Source organism: Styela clava, chromosome 10, assembly GCF_964204865.1.
Source record: "Styela clava chromosome 10, kaStyClav1.hap1.2, whole genome shotgun sequence".
Classification (NCBI taxonomy): Eukaryota; Metazoa; Chordata; class Ascidiacea; order Stolidobranchia; family Styelidae; genus Styela; species Styela clava.
Window position 1 is genome coordinate 11,442,180 of NC_135259.1, and position 23,677 is coordinate 11,465,856.

Here is a 23,677-nt window from a genome sequence, read left to right on the forward strand (position 1 = left end):
AGTTTCATTTTAATTGCAGTAATCAAAAATTAGTGTGGATATATATATATATAGCTGTGATAGACTAGGCTAAAATTCTTTACCGGTACTTTTAAAAAACAGATTGTTGTATGCTATGAATCAGAATGATAGCTGATCACTTTGCCTTCCTAGGAGTTTCATTTTAATTGCAGTAATCAAAAATTAGTGTGGATATATATATATATAGCTGTGATAGACTAGGCTTAAATTCTTTACCGGTACTTTTAAAAAACAGATTGTTGCTATGAATCAGAATGATAGCTTGAAACGAATGTCCCATTTTACAGGCGCCAACTCGCGTAACCACTCCTAAAATGAGCACCGAAAATTTTGCAATGTTAAAGTATAGGAAGAATTTTACGGGGGTCAGAGGTCGGGGAAAGGTCCATACCAACGATTGTGCGTGGCATGCGACAAGAATATTTTGAAATATTTGGCACGTGTCCTCATTTGAGTTGTGCACTCCTGACTTAAAGGACTGTGTGCGTTTAAATTTTTTAGGTTTATTGGTATTAAATGTTTTGAATGAGCACCTTTGAGTATAATAAAACCTTTATACATCACAGAAACACTTATATATTTATGAATGTGAGCTTAGTAGTCTATGGTCGCAGTAGTCTAAAGTTTAGATGTAGGCTACCGATACCACTTTTGTCGCCGATACCGATCAGATACCAGCTAAAAACGCCGATACCGATACTACAAAAAGCCGATATTACCGATACTATGTAATTATTACTTAATTAGGAGACGGGTTAAAACAATGGTCTTTGAGCGTTGTTCTTAGTACACATTATTTCAGATAAAAAAAAGATATATCACATAATATGAAATTAATGTTTGGTGTTTGCTTTAACTGATTAAGATACATTGTACAGTAACGCTAGTAATCTCGGTGTTCAGTTAGAAAACTCATAAGCCGGGATGTCCAATTTGAATTTAATGTTAATATCGCGACCTTCGAATATCGTTATTCGTGTTTGAAAGAATATCGAATATCACCCACACATTCTAGCGCCGCCGCCCTACGTTCAAATTGAAAGCATTTTACAAATATTTTATTTCGTGGCTAATCGAAATCGTCGACGCAATAAGTCAAAGCCAACATGAAAGAATATCAATCAGCACCGACAAAAAGAAGGTCTACCTATAACCGTCGAGGATGTTTTTTTACTTTACTATTTTATAATATTTTACCATTGCTATCATATATTTTGAGACAGTCTAGGGCTAGGCGGTCATGTCAATATATATATCTATAAAGTATTTGTGTAGTTAAACAAAATTAAAATTTGCGTAGAGGAATAATTGTGTCGGAATTTAGTTTATCGATGTCGACGGACACTCCACTTGACGACAAACAGTCAGAATTTATACCCGTGCCAAAAGTCTATGTGCCGTTGATAAGGGCCCCAATTTCCCTGTATGATTTAAAACTGGGCGCCTAGTTGCTTGTTGTTATGTGCTGTGTTAATATGTTTCTTCATTATTACTATGTAATATATATTAAAAATGTCAATATAAAAATTTGACAACGAAAATAGCCAAATTAGTTGAGCTAGTTTGACTGATAAATAGCTAAAAACACGTGAATCCTATTCTCTCGCGGGGGTGGGGCATGTATGGCTCATAGCTCACGATCTCTCCAGACAAAATATAAATTAAAAAGTAGTATTCCATTTAATCTTTTAAAACATTCTGGGCCATATCAAAAAGGTAAATATATCGGCCGTAAGCTAACCCAGGGGTCGGGAACCTTTTTGGTCAAGAGAGCCATAAAATATACATATTTTCAATTGCATTTCCGTGCGAGCCATATAACATTTCTTCACTTAATCAGGCCTGAAATGTTTACTCAAACTTCAACACATACAATGTCAATATACATTTAATGTGATTTCTGATGCTGCATGTAGTCGCTGCGGGCCTTGAACGGTTGCTCACATCCAGCCCAAGTTGAAATCTACGACACTCATCACCCTTTTCGTTTAGGCATCTCCGTAGTGTTTTTAAAACTATATCGCTTTGTGATGTCACAATATATGTTCCAGAATCCCCTTGTTTGTCACAATGCCTGTCTAGTAAATATCTTACATAACATAGACATGTGCTGGGCGCGTGTTCTGAAACGTATTGGGAATTTCCTGCTAAATTCGGCTAAAAAAGAGTTTGGGATCTCGTAACAATAGTAAGCTTAGTCTTAGAATATTAGATTTTTCTGGGAGCCATATGCCGTCACCAAAAGAGCCATATATGGCTCGCGAGCCATGGGTTCCCGACCCCTGATCTAACCGATACATGGCCGATACCGAAAAAATGGCCGATATTGCCGATACCCGATACATCTCTAGTCTAAATTCGCCTACGGCTGTCAACTCACCAGTCGAGCAACCGCTTTGCGACGTGACGTCATCGGTGCTCGAGGTGGAGACAACTCGACTACAGAGCAACGAGAGGCAGACAACTCACCAGTCGCAATCGCTCTGCGATATCGATGCTCGAGTAGAAGACAACTACAGAGCGAATGCTTTGCAAAACGCATGCTCAAGAGTTCTACTTGTATAGTATTTACTTAGTGCCGACTGATATTAGTTGTAAGTAGGGCTGGGCATTTTCGAATACCTTGTGATTTCAGAATCGAATCGAATATTTTTTTTCGAATCGAATCGAATCTCGAATACTTGAAAATATATAATTGTAAGCGACTTCATTATAGTAATTGGTCCTTTCAACAAATGAATTACTGAAGACATAGAATAAATCACCCAGATAGATTACTGAGCGTTCACACAAAATAACAAACACGTTTTATCAATAAATCACTACAGAAAATAGTCATATGTTAGAATTTCGTTGAAAAAATATGACTCCAATGAGAAAAAAATTGGGGAATTCACCTCGACCATTAGCGGAAAGATAAAAACAAGATGGCGGCGATTCGAAATTTAGCTCTGAACCGATTCGAATAATTTACTACTCGATTCGATTCGAAATGCCCAGCCCTAGTTGTAAGCCCAATCACCACGACAAGGTTCAGTCATAGAGTTGGAATTTCTTTATTGCAGAAGAAAACCAGAAACACGTTAACGTTATGGGGAAATTTAATGGATGAAAGATTTTGTGTTTTTTTTCGTTACGAACAATAAATTTCATTTGAATACTAAACGTCATGGGGAAATTTGTTGCGTCACATACTTACTCTTTGCAATACTGTGTCCCGTGGATTCCTGAACACCTACGAAGAAGAGAGTCCACAGATAATTCTCCGTCCTTAAACTGTTCCCAGACATATTGTACCCTTTCGTTGGCTTCCGCATACCTGCCGTTGACACGCCTCACAACAATTTCTTCCAAAATCTCCACAACGTCCGCCTAGCGCCCAAAATTTGGACTGCGACACTAGCTCTGATCTCCAAAAAATTCAATTTTAATAAAATATCTTTTGTGTATGCAAGCCTTCTTTAAGAGACTTTTAATAACAATTTATAAACTTAGTATAGCCTAGATTTTGAGGAAAATTTTTGTCTTCTTTTATCACCATTAGAAGTCTGCAATTCAGACTCTGGGATATTAAGAATTTTAACTTTGTTAAACTACGACTCCGGCTTCCACTCCAATGAAAACTCCCAACTTCACAGCTCTGCTTTCAGGACAGGAACCGTTTACCACAATCTATTTTGCATTTCATGAACTTATCTCGATTTTTACAATCAAATTATGATATCACAATATTCTATTGTTAGATACGAAGTTTACATATGAATCGTTTTTCTGAATTGTCGTACTTGTTATAAAAATAAATCACTTTTATCAGAAATTAATAGACTAATTCAATTTCAGTTCTTAAACATGAAGGTACTTTGGTTTTTACCATTATCTCTGAGTTCTATGGAGCTCAATATTCTGCCCTAAAGTTGTTCTACAATTTTGCTGTTGCAGCTCGTCAAACTAGCCTGCCATCTTTTTGACAAACCTAGTACAAGCTATTGAGGTTGGATTTAAAACTTTTGAATTATCAGATAGCAGCTTTCAGTCAAAGTAGCATGGCCTACTGTTGTACTGTGTTTTTTAATTTACCCTCACTGGCAATGATCTCAACAGAATTACCTTATCCTTACCTCTGTAGCGACCTCGGCAGGAGTTATATAGCTGTCGAAATATATAGGTCGTCCAATATGAGTTGTTAATTTTACTGGAAAACCGCCATACAGTGGACGTAATGGCCATCTTGTGTATTCGTATAATTTTCGATACCATTCTGGAAAGATATGAGATTTCGATATGGAAGATTATCTGGAAAAAACGTCCATAACAGAAAACTCTATACTAATTTGCATTTCTGTGATAGCAAAATATATTTCCCGTATTATTAGAGGAATTTAAAATCATTTTTAAATGATCAATTTTGCAGTATTTATTCAAAATTTAATCAGGTAGGCACTTATTCCTCAAACAAATTTAGGCTTCCTTTGAAAATTCTTGCAAATACGGACCAAGAATACTTAAATGAATTGAAATAATCAAACGTCACAAATTATTATTATGGTATGCAAATAGGAAAAGCCTACGACACCCGATATTCCCAGCCGGTCACCAAAGCATGTAAATGCGTGTCTTTAACCTATTCACGGCGATTGTCGGCATAGACACAAAGTTACATCTTATTTCCATATTTTAGATTTATTTGTGGGAATTCGGCAGTGACAAGGTCAAAAAAACATTATTGCTATTGCACTGAACTAGTAAATTACAAATGACCTATCACAGAAATTCCTAATCAATTCATTTTTTGCATTTTCCATCCATTCCAAAATTTGATGTCACAGACAGATTGGCTATTATATTTTCGAAAATGGCTCTATTGGAACAGAAACCGACATAAAACTGAACTCTTAGTACAGAAACCTGGGTTATTCAGCACAATATAAACCAGTGGATCATTTTGCCAACTGTTGTTGTTGATAATCAGGGATGTCTAAAACGAATTGAATATATAGTACGCTGCTCAATTTTTAATTTTGATGACGTCATCACACAAAACTTCGAAGTGAAAAACGAATTCCATAGAGCCCACAGGTGTTTATTCTGTGTATTGAAAGAATCAGATTCCGGATTTGTGGTTTATTATGAAGCAACTCCACCGTTAAAAACACTTAAAACAGAGAACACAGGAAAACACGTCCAACCCAGCCGAGCGAGGAAGAGAGAGAAGCTCTTTTTTTTCACAACCTGATGGTGGTCGGAGTCTCACAGCAACCGGACCCGAATGAAGTATATCCAAATTGAGGGTCCTCGAAAAGCATATAGTCAAATATAAAAAGACAAACTAAAATGAAACACCCGGATAATAAAATCCGTGACACTATTGTACTGAGGAGAATTTTTTCCTCGTTTAGTAAGCATGGTTGCATATTAGTATAATTGAAATTATTACATTTTCTCAGCAAGAAAATGAATAGTTATCACTAATAAAAAAAGCTTCGAATGCTTGTTATCCCAAGTAAGACAGGCAAACATTACAATCAAAGTTAATCTTTAATAAAAACCAACACCAAAGGAACAGAAAAAATGAAGGGTAAAAACCTATTTAGAACGTAATACTTGTCAAAATGGTAGAAAAAGATTCGAAAGTCAGATTCGTGTCAAAATTGTGTCTCGTCCTCACGATATACTCGCGAAAGGCTCCATTGTTGGAATTATGCTAAGTAATTTATTCGAATCGAATCAATTTCTTCTCAAATGTGAGATTTCATAAGAAATACTTTTTTGAATTTATTGATCAAATCAGGAGTATTTCCACCTAGTTCTCTACACGTCAGAAAAACACAATTAAATCCTTCATTTTGGTTCACTTCTTTTGAATCGTTAATGCACTTAATGTAATTCTTATCATGAGTATTATGAAAATGATATATTTCATCGTAACCAGCCAATTTCTGCAATCCTAGTGCCCGGTAATCATCAATTACGCCATATATGATCGTTGGCTTAGCACCATCCAAAATTCCTCGTCTAGTTCCATCTGCAAATATGACAGTGATGGCTGGCACGGTATAATGTTTAGCTATTCCCTTTCCTTTGTACTCTTCTAAAGTTGCGTGATATACTCCATGCATAATGTTAACGTTCAAAAACTCGGCTATGTACGGCATTTTTGAATGAATCTGGAGCTCTAACCATTCATCTTCCCTGCAAAATAAATAATTTGCCAAATTTAATGTTTATGCACTTCAAAAGTCAAATGCGTATGGAATAAAACGCAACTGGTAGAACTCTCAATTTGACTTGCATGGCGAAAATAAAAGAATTGTAAAAATACTTCCCTGTTTACTAATTCAAACGAGAAATTTTGGTAAACCTTTCTTTAATATATTAAACCCAATTTAATATAAACATACGGGTGAGGGAAGTCTATTCTCTGAATTTTTTTAAATGTGAATTATTCAAAACTTGATGCTTCAATATTCATAATAGAATGAAAATTTTGTGGGAATTTGTTTTGCAGTCTAAAGATAAAGGAGAGATTATGAATGTGAATGAAAATAAACTGTATTTTCCCAAATTTTTACATCTCATTCTTTTCCCAACCAATGGCATCAAGTTCTCGCATTGGCCCTTGATCGGATTCTGTACGCTTTCCATGTCCATACTGGCAACAACTCCCGTATATTATTTCTTCTCTTCCAAACGCATTTTGCATTTTTACACACGCCAGTCCAGCTCGTCCGTTTGACAATTCTGTCTTAGGTAATAAGAAAAAAAAACACATATATTATTTCAAGAAAGTTGAATGGTTATAGCGCGGGTAATGGCCAATATGTGACATTAATAAATTGTGTTGGCGTGAAACGTTGTTCACGCCAAATTTTGTTTCAACTATTCGCAAACTTTCGTTTTCAGAAGAAGTCACTATCTTTAACTCTTTTGTGATTTTGCCTAACTAAATATTGTCAAAGACTTATCTAACGTTCCAAAACTAAACGATTCGGCTAAATCATATGAGAAAAAAATTGAGAAAGCCTTGGGTCATTATATTCCGCGAAAAAGCTGGAAATTCAATGCTCGCATCTAGTCAATGAGCCTGGTCATATAGTTACGAGTTTGGTATGGATATCATAACATACTTCGCCGTACAGACTGTGGGTATTACGATATTTAAGTACTCTCAAAACTTCATTCTCACTCAACCACAACAAAATGCCGTTTCACCGAATTACTTTTTTACTGTTTGCTACGAATTGTTGTGACAATACATCATTCCATAGTTTTTGTGATGGTGGTGCTTCTTCAAAATATGGCAAATAGACACTACAAGACTATATAATAGACAGTATGCTATTCTATACAAACACCAAAGAAACTCAAGCTTACCTCGTAGTGATGTTTTATATACTTCATTAAAAACGCTTTTCTCTTGACGGGATCGGGGTGAGATCTTACAAACGGCGCTGATTCCTGAAATGATATTGCGCAGAGTTCAATGAATTCCACCCAGTCATTTTCATTATCAGTACAAACTTTCAACTGCATTGCTGACACGTTTGGTAATCTGTTACTTGCATCTGATTTTGCCATCCTGCCAATGGTCTACTATTACTCTAACTAATTCAACCCTATTGATAATAAATTAGGCTGGATGCTAGAGCATTTAAACAAATATTTACTTTAGGTCAAATGAAATCGACTGGACATAACTTCTTAATACTCAATACTTTCGCGAAGTTGTTTTTGTGAGTCAAACGTTTGCGGGAATGTATTTTCGTGCAAACAGATTTATACTAGAGCGTAGCTTCCCGGTTTGCAGTAATTACATGTCTGCCCTATGTGATTATTTAGCCGATTGTAATTTCTGTGACACGATCGCATTCAAAATTTAAGGATCTTACATTTACACAAAATTACCATTTGAGAACTATTTAAGACAAGACAGCGATGCTTAAATATATTAACACAAAGAACAAAACGAAGTAGTACGGGTACGCAATCTGCCTCAAGAAACTGCCGGTACCTAACCTCACCTGACTACCAGTAGCCACAAAGGGCGCACTTTTTAGTTTTATTGACGTCATCGAACACAAAAAACAAATCCCATAGTGATCGCAAATTTTTCTGAAATAAATAAAAATAGGTAGGTTTACCATACGGCTTGCTTTAGGCGGGGCAGTCCCGCTATTTAGCGTCTTGTCCCGCCCTCCTTCCCGACAAGTCAGCCAAAAGTTCCGCTTTGGCGTTCAGCCATCCAGCATTCCTTGCATAATACACGAACATGTTCACGTTACTGTTGTTGCTGTGTATCGCAACGCTAGCCTACTCACTGAAGGTGAATGCGTTATTTTGTTTGTTTCGTTGTTTCCCGCTAACAATGTTATCGAACGTATGACATGTGAAATCAATTCCAGTTGGTCCTGGTCGGACGTTCACGGCAGACTATTTTATTATTCTTTATTCCTTTTGCAGTACATGTATAAATATAAATTCGGATCATTTGTATCGTTAGCGTCTATTCCTTTCTATTTTTCAAACTAAACTCGATATTCAGACAGAGTATACGCCCATGAACTCTCGATGACGGTATGGTCAATGACCACAACAGGCTTTAAATATAGGCGTATGTAGTAAAATCGGGAACTGTAAAGCTACAGGATCACATCTAAGGGGTCGTTGTCTTTAGGGGCGTCCCACTTTGAAGTCACAAAAATACGGTAACCCTACTTATTGTATATGCACGAACAGACCACTACTAATAGATTTTTAAAAAGGAAATATACGAATATAACGTAAATATATAATATATGTTCACTAGTATAATTTTTCATGTCGTTTTGATGAAACATTACAGTATTTACAGATAATACTATAGCAATGTTTAAGAAACCAATCAGGGATCGAATAATGGGCGGGCGATAAACTATGTATCTAAATTGCCCCAAAAACCATTTTAAATGCCCTATTACTAATCCAGCTAGTTAAAGCTAACGAACCTAATATTTGTTACATTTAATTATTTACGGAATATAAACAATAATTTGACTTTAATTTTATTATTATTATTGAAATCAGTTCAATATTTTGTGATATATATATACTAGCAACTGGAGTTATCGATAAATTGCCTAGCACATATTGGTATGGATATAGACATGATTTACATTTCTCGGGAGCCTAGTTCCCTATTTCATGACAACATCATAATTTGGTATCGGAATGGGTGTATGCTGCTTTGAGAAATGAAGCTAAACTCGTTTTCAAGGAAGAACAAGTGTATGAAATAAAACTGTTAATACGAATTCCACATAATTGAATTAAATGTACACGCAACATTAGAATATCAGATATATGGGTGAATTCAAAGGCCATCGAACGATCGGTCCAAAGTTCATTCAACGTACGTAGATTGGCAGGGTATGAAATTAGCATTTTTGCAAAAGCAAAAGTTAACATGTAGGAATGTCGTTATGCAAAGTCCACTCCGAGAGATTATTTTAATAATGTCATCAGTGATTAAGTAGATAGTCCCGTCCAGCTAAAAAGTCGGTCACAAAAACGTTTGATAAAAAGTAACATTTTTGAAATCATAAAAATGACCAGAATGTCAACATAGTACATTTTAAATTGTATTTATACACCTCCTCCATTCAATTCCATACATTATATTAACATACAGTTAATATGAAGTATTTCAGATATTCGATTCCAACAAATAAGTAATTTACTGCTGCACAGGCATCTACTAGTATACGGAGCATAGGACAGCTTAGTTTTCGGTCCTACACGCTACCCTGTCAGGTCAAGGCTCATATGGTGATTATGTTTATGTAAATTTATTTAATGTATATGCCTAAAATGTTGGTATGTGTGAAGTCAAATTTGCAAGAGTCGAATGATAGCGTATACAGTTGAGTTGCTTACTTTATATTTATGACAATTAAGTTTTTCCGGATTAACAACATTATTGTAAATATACTACATGACGTCTATTTGCTCCTAGATCAAATATTTGGTACGACCCCGAAATCTGCTGGCATACAACAAATATCCACCGCCATTCTAAGCATCATAGAAAAATAATTATTCACCCATATTCTGAGTAAACATATTCAGGCCTATATTTCTATAGGGAGGCAATCAGTAGAACAAACTGTGCAGCCCTAGGTATCTTTTTGTAGAAACTCACAAGCAGTGAAAAAACATAAAATTGAAGTTAGAACTTTGCACCGACAACGAAAATGACTGGAAGGATTTTATTGAACTTTGTGCAAAATCCTTCCACGACTCCACACCGTATAAAAGGTCACATCCTGATTCCAACAAAAGAAAAGCGTTCCTGAAGTTGTATATGAATCATCTATATCATGTTAGCATAACAGATTTCGTTCACATTCATTATTTAATAACTTTACTGGGATCTATTCCGATGTATCGTTTGCATTTTTTATAGATATGGCATTTTGTAATTTTGTTAACGTTTTCATCGTAATATATGAACCTCTTGGGAATAGAGTAGTACAAAAACTGCGTTCAAAAAGATCCGAAAATACAAAGAGACAGATAAAGGAATGAAAATGAAACAATTCTTGAAAGCTGAAATATTATGAAATCAGAGAGAATGCACGCATTTCAACAATATTGCTCAATGATTCATATAATCTTTCAACTGTGAAGATTAAACTATACGCCACGCTCGTCAAAAACTCAACTGTTTCTACGACTTATAGTCCAAGCATTTAGAGTCAAAGTTGGGTTGAATCTTATTCAACATGTAGGTTCTAAAATTGGGTTCAAACTTCAGAGCGATAGTTAGTTTTTGCGATTCGAAATTTCAAAAGAGAAAAAGAAGTGTATTGAGAACTATAAAGTTTTCGTAGTAAAACTTCGTTATCCCGGAGTAGTGCTCCATAGTTGACGACAAAATGCTCGCAAGTCCCAATGCTCCAAGCATAATCGAATTCGAAATCTCTTTTCGGGAGAATTTGGATATGTGATATTTTACTTCTGGTAACACGGCAATGATACCGTTTTTCGATCTAAACAAGGCTTTTATATTCAAAATTCAAGAGGATAAGAATCTGTCTGGCTCTAGGTAGCCTACACTTTAGCTAAAGTAAGGTGACAGAGTATGTAGCAAATGACTGCAATCAGCAAGTCCATACTATTTGGTTCTAACACACACAACTTATCTTGAATATTGTTAATTTGCCATTTTAGTCTGAATATTCAAATGGACAGGCTGGTCTGGTATGTGAAAAAATTCGGAATGCATTTGGAAAAGATGAAATGATTTATAAATGCTGTTGTCAGTATGGATTTGCACAGCACAAAGAATCTGATCAAAGTGAGATGCGAAATATCGATGTCGAAGGCTGGGAAGCATGTCGAAGGTATAAAAAGGGCGCTCCAGAGGTATGTGCACTAAGACGGCGCACAACCGGTACCCTAACCGGGTACACATACTATGTTCAGGATGTGCGCCATCTTGGTGCACAAACTTCTGGAGGTCCAAGAAAGTCCAGTTTTATCTAGAAACAAAATACTTTTTTGGCAGATCAGCATTCCCATTTTTCTATTTGTGGGGGCCCATATTTTCAAGATGTACCAATACCACTTTTTTCGCCGATACTGTCCCCGATCCGATACAAACAAGAAAACGCCGACTCCGAAATTTCAAAAAGCCGATATTGTGTTATTATCATCTTTATTGTAAGGGTTCGACGGAATAAATAAGTTGCCAACTTTCTTTACAGCGAACATTATTTCAGCTTGAAAAACAGTTATTCCAGAACATGAGAAATTTATATTTGATTACGGGTCATTAGAATCCATATTAACAGTTTACATTACTCGCATCCTACATTGCTTTGCAAAAATAGGAAAAACAGTTTGTCGTTGGGATTAATTGAAATGTAGTATCTATAACGCATCAACAAAATAATTTCTAGCGTAGTCAATTGGGTATAATTTCTGTTTTGCAGAGAGGACGAATGGTATGAATTTGCTATCCATTCAAAAATGAACTACATATCGAAATTTTTAAACATAAATATAATGATTGGAGTATCACAAGTAACTTCAGAAGAATACAGAAATAGAGGAATATCCACACTTTACTTCGAAGAGTCTTGTGAAATGATATTCAGAGATGGTATCAGGCGAAAAGTTTTCAACGAAAACAGGCCTACAATTATTTATGCAGTAATCGACGATCATCGAAGATTACACTTGCAAAAAATGATTGGCATCCACGTAATAGGCCACCTGCATCTTAGTCATGGAAAGAATCAGATTAGATGTATCCAGAATGCGAGAGAGATGAGTAATGATGAAATATATGATTGTATTTTTGTCACCTGCAGGGAATTAGATGGAAATACTCCAGAACTGATAAATAAAATAAAATCGTCGTTTAACACAGAATCTCGCTTGTAAGAAAGATAGGGACGACTTGACTGCTATTTACCCGATAGAACAACCAAAGGTTCTAGTTCTATAACATTATATTTAAAACATGTATGAATATATCAGATATAGTTGCAAAGCTATTGCAAACTCTCTTTTAATACGGCGGACACGAGACGAGTGTGGAATTTATATAAATAGTAAAAGATATTTATAGCCCTTAACGCTTTAGAAATTTAATGAGACATAGAACGAATACGTAACATGTAAAAATTTATCTTTAAACCGAAGAATTGGCACCTTGATAAATCGGGCTTAGTATGTAAAATACCAAGCCAGTATAAGATTTTGTAATATTCAAATGTTCTCTAAATTTGGTTCCAAAATTAGGTCAATTTATATAGGAAGTATCATTTTACTATCAAGCGTATTGTTCTACCACAATCTGTTACGCATTCTATAATATCCGATGCCATCTGGTATAGAACACATAACGAAAACTTTCAAGGCAATGCGTCTAGTAATTGAAGTGAAAAGTGTTCAGAAGAATAAAAAGAAAATACCAATAGGAACAACAACAGCATAATAACAAAACGATCACTAGGTACATTTCGTGTCCAACGTTATTTGACCAATCTCAAAAGTGTGACATTGCGGTGGGTGATGTCCTCACATTACGGCATTTCCCTCAAAGCTTGCGTGTATGGTCGAACATCCGCAGTTGTTGGTAAGCAACTCCATTTTTTTCTATTAGAGACTTTGCTGCAAATTTGGTACTCCCGTAGTATATGTACCAGGTTAGAGTTAGGCCATAATTTTATTCCAATTTTTCTTATTTTAATTCTATTACAAATTTGGGACTGTCTGTGTTACCCAAGTGAATATACCCCCTGCCCATAGGTTTCAGTCCCTTTATACAACTTGATGTAAAGTAGGCAAACAAAACCAGTTGCCTCTATATTGGTACACATACTTATGGAGCGCCGCAAATTTTTATATTGATACGTGTGTAGGCTATGTTTTGTTGTATAAAGCAATCGTATATACCATTTTACCTCAAATGGGTTGAAATGAAACTGACCAAATGATGTAAGATTTTGGGTTAGGATTGCATTTTAAAGTAGAAATGGTATTTTCCCACCCTTACATTCTTCATTCACCCGCGATGTTTGTAAAATAGTGTGCTTGCACGCACAACTATTGACCACATTTTATTTGACACAAAATGGGCATATAGGCTTTTTAATTATTGGACACGAAGAATGTCGGTAGAATTCTTTGTCATGTTCTTGTTGTTATGAAAAAAGACGCTTTTCTTACTAACCACTGGGCCACTTGCTCTAAGCTTTCAGTGATTAAAGATTGTTGTTGTTGCTGGAAGGCTATTACTTTTATTTATTTTTAAATTTTCTATGATACCTGTGAGATATGATAACTCATATATTTCCTCCAAAATTCCGCTGTAATATTTTTTATTATTAGAAACACGGTTTTCAATCCACCAAGCGTGACACCTGGCTTGCGTTCTTTTCTTGCGAAAGATTTTCAATATTGGCGATGCACTGCTTGCCGGTAGGTAGGTTAGTTACTGCGGAAGGTAAAGAACCGTGATTAAATACAACAGTCGTTATACTACAAATGGTAAAGCTAGGCCAGTCCGGGTGCCGGTATTAGTAAGTTAAGATGGTCTACTCTACAGTTTCAGCTTTGTCCAGGATATAGTTTTTCAGGAAATTGTAGGCAAAATATTTCATTTTTGCTTCCGTGTCCAAATAGTTGAGCATTGCCCTCTAGTTATTTTTATAATGTTGTTGTTAGCAGAATTCTTTTTCTTGTTGTTGTGAAAAAGCTATTACTTTTGTTTATTTTTGGATTACCTATGAGATCTGTTATCTCGAATTTCAAGATTTTAGGAACTCGCTCAACGGAATTGTTTTGGTAAGAATACGATAGGCAACCGGGGTGTAGTGTCGACCAGCAGGGATCACCAACTTTTGCGAAGCCGAGAGCTACTTTCTGGGTAACGAATAAGCCGAGGGCTAAAAAGTCAATTTGCTCGATTAACCTTCAATTATTGATAATTGCTGGTATTTAGTCAAGTAAAAACACTGATAAACTTTAGGATTCTTCAGGAAATCAAACGATTATCACAACGTAGCAAATAAATTACTAGCAATGAAACTTCCTTTTACAAACCGAGTGTTTTTCAAATTGATTTTAAAGTGGTCACTACAATAATATCCTCGGAAAACACAGGTCCACAATGTACCTACTTTTTTACAAACACCCTGCGTAACCCTAAGATGAAATGGACTTAACAGTTGTACTGCCGAATGTTACATTTACAAACACATTTAACTAATTGTGAATATCTTGTTTTCACTAATGAGAAGACCAAATTCGAACAAATCTGGTCTAATGCTCTCCATCATTGTGTTGTACTCCGGCGTGTAACTTGACACTGTAACTCTAAGCAGGTCTTGCATATTTTCATCAGTAAGACGTATTTCGTGCTTAGTTCCTCGTGAAGTTCACGTCAAAAATGTTGATTCACAAAGATGGCTTGAACCAAACACTGATCTCGTAACATAGAATTGCTGTTTGATTTAAAATGCGATCTTTTTCGGCCCGTGCTGCGCTGACCAATGAATGGTGACAAGATGTGAAATGTCTCTTCGCTTTGTCGTCGCTGTAATCGCCTCGCAAATGAGACATACGCAAGCTGTTTTCCCGGTGGTAAAAAGAAATCCACCTTCCATTCATCGTGAAAATGATAGGTTTTCTTTCGTTTTTCTGCCGTTTTTCTTTGAAATCAATAATTGTGTTATTGGCATTGTTGCTCCACAAATCAACGGACACGAAAAAACGCGGTTTTGTGGAATGTGACATCTGTGTGATGTCATAATAGGGAGAATATTGAATGACCCGTCACATTACTGAGGTCAAATAAAAGTTAGGATGATCGTTACCATAATAATTAACATAGTGTTATTCTCATTTCCCAAATAAGACATAAGTGTGATTTATACAAGAATAACATGACAAAAATATGAGCGCCGTTATTAAGCTTATTATGGAACAGACATGCGGGCAACTCATGTGGTCTTCACGGACGACTTGGTGCTCTCCGGCAACGGGTTAGTGATCCCTGGTGTAGACAGTGTAGTGACGTATCTTTGAAATGACGTAAGCCATATGAATGAAAAAAACTTGTTTCTAAACCATTTTTAACAAATTGTTGCAGTATCATAATCTAGGCCAGGGGTGGGCAACCCTTGGCACGGGAGCCCATTTATTTGGCACGCGAGCGAGGCCTCGGAAACGAGATCATTCTCCTTTCGATGAAAAGTTTCAAGACTCTGAATTATCTGATGAAACTAGGTGTTCGTTTATTCATTATCGTTTGTTAACAATGCGTTATTGGACACGAAGTGGACATAACGATCGTTTCAATATTATGTTGGTCTTGTTGTTGTTCTTTGACACTTTTTGGACATCTAGTGGAAAATCTAAAAAACCGCTTTTCTCTTTCATTACAGGACCGATTGCTTCGAATTTTTTATTGGTTAAAGATGAAATTTTTCTCCAGTGGGCTATTACTTTTATTTATTTCAAATATTTCACTTAGCTCTGTGAGATTTGTTTTTGTTTGTCATGACGTCACCGAACGTTCTGCGGATGCATTAGCCGACACTCCTCTTCTTTTTGATCACGTGCCATCGAACGTCGATGGTTCGTGACGAAGTCCTTACGGTACTTTGCTACGATTTTTTCCTTACGCTGTCTTACTACGGTACCGTACAGCAGATGTGGCCAACACATCGATCGCGATCGACCGGTCGATCGCCACGTTTCGAGCAGTCGATCGCGTCTGATGTTGAGTGAATTTATTAACATACCCCAAAAACTGCTTTGAACCATTTCGGAGTTTTAAAACAGGAAGAATACAGTACACGTATACAGCGCGTGTGTCTTGACCAGGGGTCTCAAACTCAATTTACTTGGGGGCCGCCGTGACGGAGCCTTAGTGAGTCCGGGCCGCATCCGTTTTTTCACAATAAAAGCATTAAACTTAAAAAGGTAAATCTTTTTCACTGTTTTTCTATACGCAAAACATGTCAAAAATGACTTTATTTAAAATTGACTTATTTGCAAACGCTCAGACACTTGTCAATTAGAAAGATTTTCAGGCATGTTTGTAAACATTACCTCGTTTTTGCATGCTATTTGTTAGTTTTGGGTTGTGTTTCAGAACTTCAAGTATGAATCAAAGAACTCAATGATCATTCTGATTGATTGGGCGTCGTGGCTTAGTTGCTGCAATCAAAAGTTAGTCTAGAAATAGCTGTGATAAACTAGGCTAAACTTCTCTACCGGTACTGTTGAAAAACAGGTTGTTGAAAGTTTTGAATCAAAATGATGACGTGAAACATATACCCCAGTTTATAGGCTTCAACTCGCGAAGCCACCTCTAAAATAAGCACCAAGAATTTGCAATGGTAAAGTATAAGAAAATTTTTGGGGTCAAAGGTCCATCGAATATCATGCCTACAGGTACGGTACTAGTAGGTTACCGTACCGCATATTCCTTTCGGGGAATAGATTATGAAAATATTTTGTTTTTCTCTACTTGTCCTGATCATACATTAAATGCATCAATCATTCTAACTGAGCTGAGTGACTTGCGGGCCGCACTAACATTAAACTTTCGTACCAAGGCGGGAGCCGCAAACTATCGTCCTGCGGGCCGCAATTGGCTCGCGGGCCGCGAGTTTGAGACCCCTGGTCTTGACTGACAAACGAATCTGCAATTAGCTTCTGCAGTATGCGAAAGTAATTGTCTCACTCCCAGCGAGCAAAGAATAGCCCTAGGAGGAAATTGAAAATTAGATACTGAAGTTTGAGCAGTCCGATACATTCATCGTTTGAGAATATTCATTTTTCACGGTTTAGATCACTGTTTCTCAACCAGGGGGCCATGGCCCACTTTCGAGCCACAGAAACATTTTCAGGTGGGCCACATACCCATTGAAAATTTCTAGAGTTATTGATAAATCACTTTGATTGTAGTAGCAATGAATGATGAGGCTGTTTTTGCTACTGAGTGGCCAATCTCATTTTATTTATTAAAGTTGAAGTGTATATCTTTATAAAAAGGATTTTTTTTCTATTTTTCCCGTGGCTTTTCCATTACATGAGTAATTTATTGTGCCACAACAATTTTTGTGCAAAATAAGTGGGCAATGAATGAAAAAAAGGTTAAGAACCACTGGTTTAGATATCACTTGAATACTTGACAGGGTTTCTTGAGGCATTTCTAACACTTGCGATTAAAAATTAGGCAGGCCATATATCTGAATGATTTGAATAAATCTTAAATAAATGATGAAACAATTACTCCAGGTACAATTAAATAATCAAATTAATAACTTCAATGGAACATGAAAAATAAAAAATTTGTGTCGATTTTATTAAGGATTCGCCTACTAGTAGGCCTAGCCATTCGTTTAAGTGTATGACCTTATTACCGATCAGTCGATCGCAAACTATTTTGAAGATTTCAGTCGATCGCGGCCGAAAGCAGGTTGGCCACCTCTGCCGTACAGTATTGCAATAATGTTGGTTTTCTTTTCTTCCAAAAGTTGGAAGTCCTACTGTACTGCTTCGCTTGGTGTGAATATATTTGTAGACTGTGATCTGACGGTACGTTAAACCGTACTGTACTGCGAACAGACGTGTCCATATATTTGGGCGTAGCTCTCTCGTTTATTTAAACTCTTTTTTGTCCTTTCATGTCATATGGCTACAATACAAATAAATATATTATGATGTAACAAATGATTGAGCTCTCCTGAAATATTGCTGAGGAGAGGCATTCATTTGGCTACATTCTTACGTAATATTGTTTGCCTGCCACCATTTTACTTCATTTCTGCTTGATTTATGAAGTTGTACAGCTCATGTAGGTTGGGTTACTTGCTAGTTGCTACCTTACTGTTATAAATTTATTTATGATATAAGCGATTAATGAAGGAAATACAAGAGAGAAATGGCAGAAAACTAACTACTGCGTGATTGGGATGCCAATCCCGAAAATTTTTCGTGTCTTGAAAACTTTGCAACTGCATTAGTCTTCATGTTTTTATTTGAATATGCTTGTGAATCTCTGTTCTCAGTTATGAACTTTAATAAAGTCTCGTAAATAGGCGTGGCCTGACTAATGAAACCAGTAGTTTGTGTGTTTCCCCAAAAGTTACGAAGTATAAATGTCTATCAGTGGTAAAGCGCAGCAGAAGTCTCACTGATATTGAACAAGAAAAAAAGTAATCAAATCTATTTGTTGGACTGATATTTTCCTAAATAGTGAATCTGTCTGTATACGTCTAAAATGTTTATTGTTGTGTATTTTCGCATTGAAAGTAGCAAAGCATTGTTTTTAATTTTGGTCGGCATGCGCAAGAATTTTGTACATAAATTTAGCCGATTTTGGCGCGCGAGCCGAAAAAGGTCGCCCACCTTAGATTCTAGGCAATCAAATTTTAGCATTCGGATATAACGGACAATAAGATTGCAAACACAACTGGATCTTCACCATGCGATCTTCTATTCCAAAAATGTTTTTCTCGCAATACTGTACATGGCACTTGGTTTTCGAGTTCAGCCTGTATTGTATCAAGTGGAATTTTGCGATAGAAGGGTATATTCAACTTTTCTTTCTTCCAGGCATTTAGTAAATACTTCGCTGTGGTACTGATTACAGCCTTTGACAAACGACGCGGCCACCAGCGTTAGACTCGATTCGTCATCGATTCCTGTGGGAGTTTTGAATATTATATTGACTATAACAATTAAGCAAATTTGAACGTTCATTTTCATTGTTTTTACCTATTTAATGCAAAACAAACAAATAAACAGCCATTGTAAACAAAACAGGTAATTCACCCGATACATGATTATTCTATTGTATGAAAATATTTAGAAGAATGAAAGCGAAAGAGAGGACAAACTACACATCTCAAAATACAAGCTCATACAAACTCCTGCATGATTTTATTTAAGTTTTTTTTTATTATTTGAGTCATATACATTCATTGCTAACAGGATGTTACAGCGATAATTATGTCGGACGTTTCTTTCTTCTTCCGCTTGTTTATTTGGATTTACTGCAGCAAAAAAAAAACGTTAGTTGCGTGAATAGCTGCTACCCCGTATTGGTATAAAATTCATGCACGCGCTCGCTTCATCTATATTAATAGCATCAATGATGCATCGGGAAGTTTCCAAGTCTTCGTCAGTACCGATGCCCATGTATGTTTTGCATGCGAGGTGATTCACGCATAAGACAGAATGGGTACTTTCCACGGGATTAGTGTAATATAGGTAGGAATGAAATGAAAATGTAACTATTCCATCTATTTAAGAATATCACCGCGATAGCGATAAAAATTATTTGGACGTTCCACTAATCTCACATCAGCTATTTTTATACAGCATTCATGACGTACCGGGAAAATTTAAAGTGTTTTTTCAGTATGACGTCCGTGTATATACGTATAAGTCAAGTGAAGTCATTTCTGCGAGAAACATCAGAAACATTTTGTTTTGTCAGTATGTATTTCTTTTCATAAATTTATAGTTTATACAACCTTTTAGATGATGAACGACAATTACCCTATTGTACAAGTGTACTTCGAGCTCTCATAATGTTTCATTAGTGGTTAGCTACACCATAGAGGTTGAAACCACTGCATTAGGCAAAATAAGAATTGAAAAAATTAAACTGAAGTCATTTCAACAGATAGCGTTTTCGTTTTATCACCCTCACCATGTTACCGATAGAATATATTTGAACGTGCAAATATTTCTTGTTTGTGCGTTATTAACATCTTGACCCGTTGAGCTTCATTACCAGTAATACTTGAAATGTTCACGTAACTTATCAGTCATTACTTATCGATCTTAAGATCGGTAAGTATATTGATAGGTATTTGTCTGTATGTATGTCTGTCTGTGTGTCTGTCTGTTAGATGAATGCGATATCTCGCGAATGCGAGGTTGAATCTGCTCCAAATTTTGCATGTGCATTCATCTTATCTCGGACCAGAAACCTATTGATTTTGGGCGAATTATGTCGTATAATTAGCGAGTCATCAATCAATTATTGATATAGTGATCTAGATTTTTGTAAAGCGAGAGAATTTTGAGACCCGCCGAGTGTGTGTGTGCGATGCGCAGTGCGCAAGTTACAAGAGCGGATGAATCGAAACTGCAGTTTCTGTTTTGGGGGATCCCCTAACTATCGATCGATAAGTCTTCGGTTTCCAACCGATATTCTCGTTCTTATATTAATCACAATTATTAGTTACATGAAAATCATAAGCGAGTTAGTTGATTAAAAAATCTACTTAAAAATGGCCAACTAAAGAAGAAGAAATAGATATATTTAATCATATCAACAAGCTGAATAATATATACATAAGAGATGTACCGATGTATCGGTATTGGCAATATCGGCCAATTTTTCGGTATCGGTAGTGTATCGGTATCGGCTAAATGAAGATCGATATTTCCGATATGTTTACCTTTTTGATATGATCAAAAATGAGTTGGAATACTGATGTTTAAATTTTTTTTGCTTGGGGGAATCGTGAACTATGAGCCATACGCGTCCCCACCTCAGCGAGTAGAAACGAGAATGGGATTCTGACCTTCCCTTAGTTATTTATCAGCCAAACGCTCAACTAATTTGGCTATCTTTACTGCCAAATTATTATATTGATATTTTTTATATTACATAGCAATTATGAATAAATATATCAATCGAATATCAGTGTATTTCTAATGTTTAAAATACAAAATATGTTGTTGTATTGTAACAAAATCTTGCGCACGTAACTCAATGTATCAATTTGATAGAATAAGTATGCTAAACATTTATTTATTTCACCACACTGGTAGCAAAACCTTATGAGCAGGGATGGCAATACCCATCGACTATTTCGAATACATTCTAAAACTATTTTCGATACTAAAATTCCGAATACATTGTATAATCCAACTCATAAATACAATTTACTTTTCTAAAATAAAACATATAAATTATGCTTTTATAATGTTATCATTGTAAAGCAGTCATAAGGCAAGTGTGATATAAATGATATTGCTCTAAGAAAGTAGACTTAATGAGCATTACGGTATATCGTTAAGCGCTAGTGTCATTTAGTCCATCGACATCTTTAAGCTAAATTCCGACCCAATTATCTCTCTACACAGGTATTAACTATTGTGATTCCATTAATTTTGATTTTAGATAGATAGATAGATAGTTTATTTCGAAAACTCCATAACAAACCTAAATTTAAAATGGAGAATTCTGGAGGGCAAGCAAAACCTACAAAAAAGTTTAAAACATGAAGTATCTCATATTCTCATGTGCCTGCCCACCAGCACGCACACAAAAACACAAGCCCAATTAAATGAGGCTTGGGCCAAACTTCAAAAACAAAATACACGATAGTAATAAACTTTCGGGCTGTTGTACTCTCTTTCAACAATTACGTTGATAATGACCAATACCTACAACCTCATGCAAAGATAATGTGGGGAGTGGAATGTAATAAATTTGCGACGATAGTCATACTCATGAAGCCATGAAAGCTTTAAAAAAAACCAAGCCATGAAAAACTACACTGATTGCTAGATTGGGCATTGCGGAAAAGGTGATAAATGGTTTAATATACGAACAAACTCAAAACCATGGCGGCAAATTCGGTGTGCGGACACTCATAAAAGCAATTATTAGGAAAAACACTAATCACACGTGAGCAGGTCTGTAGCCTAATTGATACATTGACGTGGTTAACATTGTTAAAACAGTACCGGTATACACACAGAGAGAACAAATCAAAAATATGCCACTAAATGAATGTTTAAAAATGATACACTGTAAGTTACACTGCAAACTATTTACACATATAGTTGAATACTCAGTATTCAAGCGGAATTTCTAGAAATAGCAGTATATCATACTCTTTGTCACAAAATAAAATATCTGAATCAATCCCTGTTGTATTCATCTTTCGATTCTGTTATGATGTCGGTATGTTACCTTTATGCTGCCATGTAATTTCATATTTCGGCCTTTACTTGTTGATATTCCTTAAGTGCTGGTTCATTGTTGTCAATCTAATCTTTCTGCGCCGTTCAAAAATGCGACCGCACCCGACGACTGCCAAACACAAACTTTAAATCCAATCTTTTATCCATAAACTTCTTTAATTCCGGTGGATGGGCCTTGATCATGTTGATATCACGAGATACAAATCTAATAGTAAATACCGAAACACACAGCGCGTAGCATTCTCAGTCCAACAGCATTGATTGATCTTTCATCTCTATTTTGTTTAACTATACGATTTCCTCATATATTTATTGCGTGGCCGCCCAGACTATCTCGAAGTATAAGATAATATTTGCGATATATTATGAAATAATAAAATCAGAAACATCCTCGACGTGTTATAGGTATTTCTAGCCAGCGCTGATTGAAATCCACTCATGTCGGCTGTAACTATTGTCGCGACGCACGATTACGATAAAACATAAAACGAAATATATGTGAAATGTTTTCAAGTAAAACGTGGACGGCGTCTCTACGATGTGTGGGCGATATTCGAATGTCGCGTTATTAATATTAATTTTGAATTGGACATCCCTGCCTATGAGTTTTCTAATTGAACACCGAGATTACTAGCTTCAGTATACAATGCATCGAAATTATTTAACGCACCTGAATCCCAAATATCAATTTCTTATGATGTATTATATCCTTTTTCAATCTGAAATAATGTGTAGCATGAATAATGCTCAAAGACTAGTGCATCTGCCCGGCACACGTGAGGCAATATTTACATAGTATTGGAATATCGGTCATTTTGTAATATCGACATATCGGTATCATCGTTTTGAGTTGGTATCGGATCGGTATCGGTGACAAAAGTGGTATCGGTACATCTCTAATATACATCACAAGCAATGCTGATATATACCCATTTGTTGTTGGGCACACCATATCATACTGGCTTCTGACTGAGAAATGAAGTATGTACCGGATATATATGATATCCTATATAATATAATACAACAAAAATATTAGGCAAGTATATCATTCCAAGAACATGTTATAAATTATGTTTTGCACTAATCAATTTAAATCGTGCTATGATATTATGATTTTTCATTAAAAATATACAAAAACGTGAAC

At 35.9% G+C, this 23,677-nt stretch overlaps 1 protein-coding gene across 1 annotated transcript; it reads right to left on the minus strand.

The window, feature by feature from the left end:
- Positions 1–5,204: 5,204 nt before the first annotated feature.
- LOC120338076 (uncharacterized) lies at positions 5,205–7,695 on the minus strand. The gene is made up of 3 exons (XM_039406008.2): positions 7,393–7,695; positions 6,591–6,763; positions 5,205–6,210 (listed from the first exon to the last, which is right to left on the minus strand). Exons 1-3 carry the CDS (start codon positions 7,594–7,596, stop codon positions 5,757–5,759), a joined length of 831 nt encoding a protein of 276 aa, XP_039261942.2. The 5' UTR covers positions 7,597–7,695; the 3' UTR covers positions 5,205–5,756.
- Between the last annotated feature and the right edge of the window lie 15,982 nt (positions 7,696–23,677).

Coding starts and splice junctions, on each gene's coding strand:
- LOC120338076 (XM_039406008.2), bottom strand. CDS start 7,596: ATGGCAAAATCAGATGCAAGTAACAGATTACCAAACGTGTCAGCAATG. Junction 6,764..7,392: donor ATATAAAACATCACTACGAG/GTAAGCTTGAGT, acceptor TTATTACCTAAG/ACAGAATTGTCAAACGGACG. Junction 6,211..6,590: donor GGTTGGGAAAAGAATGAGAT/GTAAAAATTTGG, acceptor TTTATTTTGCAG/GGAAGATGAATGGTTAGAGC.